Genomic DNA, 10,896 nt, shown 5'->3' with positions numbered 1-10,896 from the left:
CCTGTTTTTCTATGCCCATCCATACATCAAGTGCAGTCGTGAGAAAAAGTTCCAGCACCGTTCCCATATGTACTGTAGATCATACTTTAACTGCTTGCTACTTTGGGTGTCCTTCTCGTCGTAAGGTCCCTGTACGTGATTGAGTTTGTAGTGCGGGTGATACCTTCGTGAGCTATGTACACCTTCTGTGTGCCCATGACTGCTAAAGGCCGTTGGAGAACTAGAGCAGTCATTGTGTTTGATTTAGTAGCAAAACCTGTTTTCATTACTTGGTCTCAAGTCCTGAGGAGAGCCCAAATCCTCCAGCACTGGAGCTTTCAATAAGACATTGTTTGTTCTGCTGTGCTGTCAATAAGATGCCATTACTTTAGCTGCAAGATAAGAAAGGATTTGTTAATGGCTCCTCTTGGGGGATGGTGACATTTTTTCCCCTATAGATCACTGGGGAAAAAATATGGGAGCAGGCTGACAAGGAAAGAAAATCAGTTTTGCTTATTTTTTGTATTTATGCCTCCCAGTTAAAGCTTTAAGTTATGAAGAGCACAAATGCAGCCTTTTTCTTTTATTTGTATTGTGTGAAAACAGTGATATAATGTGCAATGTGCATATCGTATATACCTTTTTAAGAGGAAAAAAAGTTACTTTAGCTTCTCTTTAAAAGAAAACTTGCTGTGAGCTGTAATAGGTCTATAATGCATTGCTAGTCTGGAAGTACGGTACGCTATGACAGGCGGATCAGTTTTTTGCCTTTCCCAGATCAAAGTACGTAGTTACTAAGGCAAGAATTTTTCAGCTCTCGCTTTGGCGCAGCCGTAACGCGGTTGCTGCGCGGCTGGGGATGGAGCGGCTCTCGCCCGCGCCCCATGCCCTCTGCCTCTGGCCAAAACCTCCTGCAAGGAGCCCTGTCCGGTGTCCCCTCCGCCAGCCGCACAGCAGGCTTCTGCAGGCTGCCAGCACAAAAATCCTGGGGTTTGCGGAGGGCAGGTGACATTTTGGGTATCTCAGAAATAACAATGCCATATTCTTTGCAAAAGCACATTGAAGTCAACGGTTAAGGGCCTGATTCTGCCAATTTTCAGCTGCCCGTACAGTCTTGATATGTGATTGAAGTTACGAGCACCCAGAGGGCATGTCTGAACTTGAGAAATTCACTTGGCTTCAGGTGAATCGCGAGCTGAAGGCACAATAGCTGCCCCTGAATGGGGGTATTCAGAGGGCCCAGACCAGGTGCCAAGACCAGCCCAGCCTGTTTGCAGTTCTGCAGGGGACTCTTAAAGGCACAGCCTGGCCCAGTCAGCCGGGTAACCAGCTCGGGCAGGCAGGGAAGCCCCTTTTTGTTAACTCATTAAAATAACCGTGGGATGAGGAGCACATCTGGTTGCATTTTGGTAGATTTCTTGTGCCACAGCGGTGAGCCCAGGCTGCACCGTTCCCCGGCGGGGGCTGCCCAGCTTCTGGGCTGCCTCTCCCGCTGCCCCGTCCCCGAGTTGCCACGCTGTGTGACCCTCAGCCGCCCGTGCCCGCAGCCCGGCGCCCGGCTGCGCAAACAGCGGACCTGGCGTGAGGCAGCCCCGGGGTGGCTGGCAGAAGGCAGAGCCCCTGCCTGCCTATGGCAGCACAGCCACCACAATGGCCACCGAAATATTTTCATGGGACAAGTAACCTTAACCCCTGGCTCGCCTCTTGGTAGCCAGGCCTCTCTCAGCTCCGCAAAACCCAAGAATGAGACAAACCCCAAGTGCCATCGACCCGTTGGTGGAGGGGCTGATATTCAGGGCTGAACGCTGGGCTGGGGCTATGGTCGCTATTTCCACCGGCTTGTGGGCTCCAGCAAGGGAAGCTCCTGCAGTGCCCTTGCCGCAGCGACTTACATGAAACTCTGCTTGCCCCGAGCAGCCAGACCCATTTAGAAAATGACGGCATGGGTGAGCACAATACGGCTGTAACAGGAGAGCAGTTGCTGGGAGCCAAACGGGCTCCCAGAGGATGGGGAGGAAAGGCGATAGCCGCAGGTGGCTGCGGCTCCAGCACAGCTTGTTTAGCCACTTGTTGTGTGACGTCCACCCAGGAGCAGAGAAATGATGCGAGAGGCTCACATGGATACTACATAAATATCTAAAACAACCCCAAACACCTGATACTGTGTTAATGCCATCAGAGCTGGCTGTAATTTCCCTCCTGCTGCACAATTTAAGAGTTCCCTTATAAACTCTCTCTTCCGAAGCTAGAGATCGCTTTTTGGTGTCCTGGCTTGTGCTCACTGCACCATGGAACACAGTGGGGTTTTCGCGGTGGTCTGTGTCCTGTGCTTTTTCTTCTTTTTCTTTCTCTTCAGCGTTTAGGAGATTACCGCAGCCCACGTATTTTGTAGAGAATAATATATCTTGCTACAACTGGATGGAAGACTTCTTTTCTTCACTGGAAAAGAGCATCTTGCAGCCTGAGGCAGGCCAGGAGTCACGTTCCTTACAGTTGGCAGAACACCCATCAGTGTGTGCATGTGTGTTTGAAAGAGGGTAGAGGATACGTGTTCACGTGTGCACTTCCATACAGTCCTAACATACATGTGTTAGGACTGCCCAGGATAACCAGAGAATTGATGAATCCATTCTAAAAGCAAGAGAAGTGATTTAATTTCTTTGCATCTTTGCTGGCTGATAAACTGTAACTTTAATCCCAGTGATTAGCATTGCTTTTACAGGAGAGTTGTATCAGAGAGTGTAATAAAAATTGTAGAAAACAACTTTTAAAAGGCTCTTGTTTTGATGCACTTCCAGCTTGTAAATAAAAACCACTTTCTTCAACTTTCCTGGAAAGCATTTTTTACTATTATCGGGCTATTAAGATACATTATTTTCTTATGAGGAAACTATTGCCCCAAGCCGTGCGGAGGTTATTTGTGACTAACTACACACACATCTTTTCAGTGCTTTGTGTTACTGATCCGCAGTTGAGGTCCATATAAATGCAAATAAAAATACGGCCTGCAGCCACCAGCACTGCTCCCCTGTAGAGGACATGCAGCCTTATTTAGTGGATTGGAAATGACGGGTGGGCATACCAGAGAAAAATCTAGACTTGGTGTGTATTGCTGAACTCTGGTGATGTGCAGGCAGAGCGCAGTGACGAGGTGGGGTGTACCAGGTGGGGCAGAGCACAGCTTGCTTTCACCTGGCACATACCAGGTATCCAAAATCAGTGCAATTCATCTTCCGTCTCTCTGACGGAAAGAATTATAACTAAGCAGGCAACACCAGAAGTAATATGCTACTTTGGCTATTTGTGTATTAAGTAGAAAAATACTAAAGCTTGTTCTTTGAAGGGTTTTAAATGTATCAGTCAATTTAAAAACACACTGTCCTCATATATATTCAGCCTATGATAATACTATATCTGCCTGTAGGAAAATAACCCTTATTATGCTTCATCATTAAGTTCCTTTGTTCTCCGTCTGACAAAGCCAAACTGATGCAAGAGCGGCCGAACAGCTTGGGTACCGGCATCTGTATGACACATAGCCCTTAGTCAGCAGAAACCAGGTTGCAGATGGTGGTACCTCTGCTCCCACAACTATCATGAAGCTGCACTTAAAGCAGATCCTGGGAGTCTCTAAGAGGAAAAAACCCAGCACACATCAATGCAAAGCAGGTCTCAGTTTAAAATTACTCTCTAACCTTCTTGTTCTCTAAGTCTTAGAAAAGGATTTCCTCAAAGTAGAGAGGAAGAGTCAGAGCAGAAGAGAACTGATGGCTGACTGGCAGGGAGATGCAGAGAGAGCGGACTGCCTGAAGGTGGGAGCATCACAGACTCAATTCAGATGAAGAAATAAATGATGACTCTGAAACATAACACAGGGTTTATCATGACAGGAGTGAAAGGGTATAAAGGCCTAAACTGTTTATTTGTATGAGAACATAATGGTCCTTGTCTTCGACTTGGTGTTGAAAGGAATGACTTCCATCTAGAGGATGCAGAAAAAACAGGAGATAAATTTCAGTACTAGTAACAGTTTAATGGAAAAAGATTGAAAAAGAGGAGGAATATGGAAATTAGACAGGGATGACATTCTGAGAATTTAAATGTGGCATTTGGCAGCAGCAGTATTGTTCATGGAAAAACAAACAATGCTAATCAACATCAGATGTATTGTTATTTTAAAATAGACTTTATTTAATGACAATAAATATAAAGAAATCTTAATATTCAGAAACTAATAGCAAACATTCTTAGAAAAATACAAAAAATACATTCTTACATTCTGAATTTTATCAACGTGCACAGAGTCTAAAAACAGTGGCAACAGTCTGTAATTTATGGTGCTTGTTAAGGCAATGAAATGGTCACTGGTCCAAATTCACCCTGACTTTAACAAATCTGTACAAAGTAAGAGTCTGGCCTACATATAAATGTAAAAAAGAGTAAAATTGATTCATAGTTTAAAACAAATGTTAATTTTCCCTTCAAGCAGATCTTTAAATATTATTAAAGTGATCTAACCTAAAAAAAAAAAGTTAGTTACAAATACTCACATGTTGGCAACTGCCCCCCCCAGTTCTGATGCCTGTGCAGAACTCCCTGTGTACAAGCAGAGCACATTTCAGCAGTTGGAGGTAGAAGCTACTGAAATTGCACAGCTTAAGAGATCCAACTATTAAAATGCAATTATTAGGCACTCTGTTGGCTTTCCTCTTCTCTCTCATTCACAACTGTGCTGTGAATAACACCATGCATAGGGCAAACTGAACTGAATTCCTGACAAAATGTCTTCTGAAAGGAAATGTTACAGCTACGTTAGCAAGGAGCATGGCACTTCAGAAGCAAACCACTAGAGCAAAAAGTTGATGTTGACTAGCTGATGCCTACGAAGTACTCGCTGCTCTCTTCAGCCTAGTTCTGGTTTTAGCTCTCTGGACTAAGTGCCTGACAGAGACCATTAAGTACATATCTAAAACCGGCCTTCTGGTTCAGCTTAAATCAAGAGGAATCCAGTCCATGTGCCCTGAGACCAGTCTGCGATGGGAAACACTTCCCAGAAAGCAGGGACAAGTGGAAGATGAGTTTTAAAAGCATGCTCAATCTGAATAAAAATGGTGATGTAGAAACACACCCAAAGCTGATTAGGATTTCATTATGGGAGGAGCTTTTTAAAAATCATTATTTTAAAGCAGGAATTTAAACTGTCGATGACACTGAAGGCCAACTCCCCTTTAGGAAAGGCTGCCAACTGATGTAAAAAGGGGCAACTGAGAGAGGCCACAGGAACCAAACAGGGAGCTGAAGGCAAGGCCACTCCTGAAAATGAGCCTTAAGCTCTGCGCTGCTCACAGTGTGTCCCCAGGCAAGGCACTTAATTCCTTTGTTTCCTAGTCTCTTTACCTCTCAAAGAGGGCAATAAATGTTTTCTTAAGACCAAATAATTACATGAAATGGTCCATTGTGTGCTGCATTTTTTTTCCCCGTTTTCCACATTCCTCCTTGCCTGCCCCAGCCCTCTAACACTGCACTCAAAAGAGTGTTTAAGGCACATTGGCACTGCCATCACTGGGGGGCGTATGACAACGGCATCTCAGCTGAACACAACTGCAGACGGGGAAGAGCCAGTTCAAAGAAAAAATCAAAAGCTCTAAGTCTGCAAGGAGCTGACTGGCCTTTCTAACCAAACTCATTTTGCACAGGGAAGTCCTGAGTACTTCACTAAAATTGTTCCATGAAACAGTTTTTCAGACAAAAATTTGTTTTAAACAGAAGTTTGGTATACTATGCAGTGACAGGACCAGAGGCAACGTGCACAAACTGAAACACAGGAGGTTCCCTCTGAACATCAGGGAACACTTTTTCACTGTGAGGGTGACCAAGCACTGGCACAGGTTGCCCAGGGAGGTTGTGGAGTCTCCATCCTTGGAGATATTCAAAAGCCGTCTGGACATGGTCCTGGGTAGCCTGCTCTAGGTGGCCATGCTTGAGAAGCGGGTTTGGACCGGATGACCTCCAGAGGTCCTTTCCAAACCCAACCATCCTGTGATCCGGGTAAAAGGTCAAACCAGTATTGAGGGGAGATATTTTGATAAGAAATTCTGTCTTGTTTAGAAACTTCTGAGTGTTTGTCCATTTGCCCAATTTATATTTGCTTCCTGGTAAATTAAAGACTTGTCATGATTCTGACGAAACCAAAACAAATGGCAAAGGGTAGAATTCCCTGTGCAAAGAAGGACTGGTTCTGTTGCTGCTCCGGTTGACTTGTCATTTATCATTATGGGCTATCGTTTTTCTGTCCTACATCTTTTTTTGTATTCAGGTGGTGTCTACACAAAGTTTTCTGGACATTATAATAACTAAGCTTCAGTCCTTCAGTGTCAGAAATGCAAGTGGTTCTCTGGAACCTGTGAGTTCCTTTCTTTCATCTTTCCTTGATTTTTGAAGCAAGCTTTCCTCTCATGTTCTTCCACGCAATCATGCGAAGTCTTGCTGAGTGAAAGCTTGTGTATCATGACTGCTGAAAGGGCTCCCCTCACGTGCTACCGCTTCTGGTTTAAATGTTGCCATTTCAAAGGGTAGGCTTGAGGTACACAGCAGTCAGTATTTGGAAATTTTGCTACAAAATTCAGATGTTTGATTCCTTCTGATTAGTAATGTGATAAAATACATCTTATAAATGCTACTTAGTTTCTGCAAATGAACTTCTTAATATGTAAAAACCTGTATGAATAATCTGCCTAAAAATTCTGCATATCTATTACATTTAAGAAGAGTACAAAATTACAAATGTAACAGTAATCACCTGGTTTAGAGAGTACAGACGTACTTATGCTTTTTTAACAAGATTTTGGTTTTCAGAATTTGTAGAAGTTGATCCACTAAAACTGTTAGAAGAGAAAGCAAGTCGATAATCTGGAGTATCACTGCTGCAGACATAAAGCGGAGCACTACAAACATGCTTAATCTGTAATTCCCTAACTCCCAGTTTGCAACTGGAGCCAAAATAGCCAAGCAGATCTGCAGCTTAGTTTGAAGATAACTTATGGCTCTAGCACATGCGTCTACACCTCTAACATCCTTCCTGTTTGTTTAAAGCTTCATAACATGGCTAAGGGATATTAAATAGTTCATTCCAATCTCCAGTTTCAATAGATTCATCGTCTTGTCAGAATTCACTTTATCACACAATGGTGTATCACAACAGATCTAGCTGCACATTCTTCGTATGTCGAAATCTATCAAGGAAGAGCACGGTGCCTCTGGTGTGGGAGAAATGCAAAAGACAGCCCTCCACAAATATTGATTTACTATGTGAAAAGATTTTTAACACACATTACTGTTACAGGTAGGAGACCTTCAAGGCTATGGTCATTCAGAGCAGAATGGGCAAGTGAACTAACAAAAGTACATTGACTGGGGAAAGATAAAATGCCTGAGTTTTCTACTCACTCCAAGTGCTGTAAAGTCAGTTTGTATGCATTGATTTCAAAAGCAATTCTCTTGTTTACACAGAGATTGATGAACAGGATGGGCTTACAGTCCTGCTGCTTTTTGTGATCCAAGTCCGTGATTAATTGAAATAACTTGTTATCCATTTAAGTCTCAGTATGCATAGCTAATTCAGTGTAGCACGCAACAGTGCTTAATATGGCAATTCCAATGGCTTAACAACATGATTTTGTGTTGCATTTTCCTTCTCTTTGCTTTATGTTTTGGCTTTTCCTGTTCATTTTATAGTTGAAGTTTGCATTAGCAAGTCATCAAAACTCCTTCAGAAGACGTGATGCTATTCTTACAACAAATCATTCTTATTCTTAAGGTTTTATTCAAGTCAAAAAAGAGGTCTAATAGCTGATGCCTAAATAAAGTGGAAAACACTCTGTGTATTTGAGAATTAATCTGCATTGTCTTAAGATGATAAATAACTCTTATCTTCACGTGTTAAAAAAATATGTCCTACTAAAGCTGTTTAAAAAATTGATAACTCTTATCTGAGTTGCAGTGGTTGCATTTGTCCAAGGGAAAGAGGTAAATGAGCAGGTAACAGTTGCAAGAAACAATGTTTAGTAAAGGGAATTAATCCAAAGTGTCTGATTATCTATTGTTAATATCTGGACAGGCATTAGTTGGCTAAATACTGTTCTTCCATATAAAAAAATACTTATTCAGCTTTAGGTCGGAACGTGCTGTCTACTCCTTTGATAATTTTGTCGGCTATTTTCCCCATGTTTTTTTTCACAACTTTGAGATCGTTCTCATGCAAGAGTTTCTGTGTTAGGTACTTCTCTCGTTTGACCTTGCTCTTGGTCTTTTGTGATACATCCGGAATTACGTATGAAATAATAAACTTCACAAAGTATATGACATGCTGGGGAAGGTGAAAATGAAAAAATGTCAGTCAGGCTGAACAGGACATTATTATTATTATAAACAAAATGTCACATTATCTCTTAAGACTCTGAGCTGGTTCTGTACCAGTATCTATCACAGTGGAACAGTATTTTAAAAAGCAGATATAACTAGTGAATAGAATAATTGTTAGAATAATTGTCTGATAAACAAGAATTTCTGATTTTCTAATCCTGATTTTAACAATGACTTCTCTGCCTGCTATGGGGGAACCCTGGTGCCCAGTGCTTCCTACCTGCATGGAAATACTGGTTACAGTTTCTTTGAAAATTGTTTTAGGTTTGTTCAAATATCTCTGGGGCAATGGACTTTTCTCTGCTATGGGACCTCTGATCTAACCAGTTGCATGTTTCTGATGACTTCAGTAGTTTCTGGATCAGGCCCTAAGTATGTTTTATAATGAAATAATACCCAGTACTCCTCTCCCTTCATCTTGGACTGACTCCCATCTTTCATAAACCCGGATTGTAGCTGCAGAGGAAGGAGCAATCGCTTTTTGATGCTTTTGTAGAGACTCACCTCTTGCAGTGATTGTCTTGATGCACTTCACTCTGCTAGTGCACATGTATTATATATATGTATTCATGAGGCTGTGCACAAACATCCTCTAAGTATATTTTTGGTGTAACTGACCCTTCTATTTCTGATACTAAAAACCATTTTACAGTTTTTGTGCAAAGAAACTGCGAACATGTGGGGCAATCCTTCACTGATGTCATCACTTTGGACACTTAATTTTCTAATGGTGCTACACTTTATTTACATCTCTCAAGCTCTTGCCCATGCTAGCACACATCACCAGCTCTGATAGCTGTGCCTGGGCGGAACAACTTTGAAGGATTTTCTGCATGGAGGGAAAAGAAGTTTAAATAAGTAATGCTCAAAACCCCATACGCTTACCTCCATGACAATGACGAAAGCCAGCTTGGCTGCAATGACATGCCAGTAGTATATGTTATGCTCATATTGGTGCTGGTGACCAGGAGGGTAGCGGAGATCCCTGTACCTGAAAGCAATGTAGGAAAGCCAGGAACTAGTCTTAGGCATCTCTGCAGTAAGGCCCTGTGGCCAGAGGATGGAGCAAGACATGTCCTTGCTTAATGCATCCAGGAACAGTTAGCTGCATCTAACTACGGTAACGGGTAAAATCATACCTGCAGAGTAAGATGTATTTGGCTGAAATGTCCTTTTTTTGCCACTGTATTAAGAATTACTTATAAAACTTTTAAAGTGCTTTTTTTGAAGGCAAGCAATTGTAAGTAAACCGTAAGAAAATAAGAATTTTCTGCATAGCACAAACTTATGGGTGAATACTTCCACTCAGTTCTACCCTTCAAAATATGGTGGTTTTTACTATGTTTTAACATTTCTTACTGCATATTGTTAACTGAATTAAGATGATCCAGATATTAAAAAATTATATTTATTTTTGTCTTTGGAAAAGAACTGTTATTTGACACTTGCCTGCATGTTGTTTGATTTGCGAACCAAGGGGAAGGTGGTTTGCTTGCATTCTTGAAGTCTGATATATTGAAGACAGAAAGTGTACTGTTTATATACCCTTTCATAGTGTGACTGCTGTGACTCCCATAAGGAGGGACCGAAAAGGACCAGTAATAAACCAGACGAGGAATCATGTCAGATGTAAAAGCAATGATCATAGCCTGCATTTCAGAAAAAGAAGACAAAAAAGCAGAGCAATGTTCAAGAAATAAGCCTTAATATGCATGGCTTGGCCATATACTTAGTGTTACAAAAGTTACAGCATGAGCTAAAAATAGAAAATATGTGCTTTTCCAGTCAGTGGTTCCCTCTGTAAATGAGCATGTAGTCACTCAGGGGCATAAAACAATCTCTTTCTGGAATGTGCACTCTGTACGGTTTTAAAATTACACTAGCTCTGCTGGATGCCTTAAAAAAGTTATCCTATAATACACTTTTTTCCTCATGAGCATGCAGTGGAGGTCAGAAGCCAAACTCACCTTGAAGTACTCTAAGGTAATCTTCAGCAAACGTGCTTGCTATCAGATGCACTTATGAGATGCTTAAAGAAATCCTGCCTGATGAAACTCATGGAAACAATGGCAGAGTCCTTCAGTAATAGAAAATTAAATTTCACCAGGAACCCTGAGGTTTGAGTAAAGGAATTAAATAAATTATATATATAGCTGATCCATCTCTGACCCTAGAAACATCCCACTCTCTGAGGTGCTAGCCAGCCCAAATTCATCTTGGCAGTTGTTGCCTCCTAAGTTTCAGTGTCAGTACATGTGGAAACTGCTCTTGATGCCAAGATAATTTTTTTAATAGCAGCTGCGTAGTGCTGTTTTACATGACGTGACCATTTGTTTTTATCTTGGTCCCAAGAGAGCCCCTGTCCTACTCAGTCTGCGAGTCACAAACTGGGTAGGAAATTTGATCTGTGGGTTTGTTGTGGGAAGTCTTTTCTAAACTCATGAACTACCCAAAACATCCTCTTCTGGAGGACAGGTTAACTATGTTTAATCCAAT

At 41.9% G+C, this 10,896-nt stretch overlaps 1 protein-coding gene across 1 annotated transcript in view; it reads right to left on the bottom strand.

Moving 5' to 3' along the window:
• Window positions 1-8,137: 8,137 nt before the first annotated feature.
• ANO6 (anoctamin 6) overlaps window positions 8,138-10,896 on the bottom strand; it is a gene marked incomplete at its 3' end in the record, with an annotated part of 76,321 nt that continues 73,562 nt past the window's right edge. The window contains exons 18-20 of the mRNA XM_081997401.1: window positions 9,850-10,049; window positions 9,286-9,391; window positions 8,138-8,344 (exon numbers count right to left, since the gene is read on the bottom strand). Of these exons, the coding sequence (XP_081853527.1) occupies window positions 8,138-8,344; window positions 9,286-9,391; window positions 9,850-10,049 (513 nt within the window). The remainder of the gene's footprint in view (window positions 8,345-9,285; window positions 9,392-9,849; window positions 10,050-10,896) is intronic.

This window comes from Phaethon aethereus (genome assembly GCF_964289735.1).
Source record: "Phaethon aethereus genome assembly, chromosome: 1".
NCBI classification, from domain to species: Eukaryota; Metazoa; Chordata; class Aves; order Phaethontiformes; family Phaethontidae; genus Phaethon; species Phaethon aethereus.
Note: the sequence above shows the minus strand (reverse complement) of the source record. Positions and strands in the feature narration are given on the sequence as shown.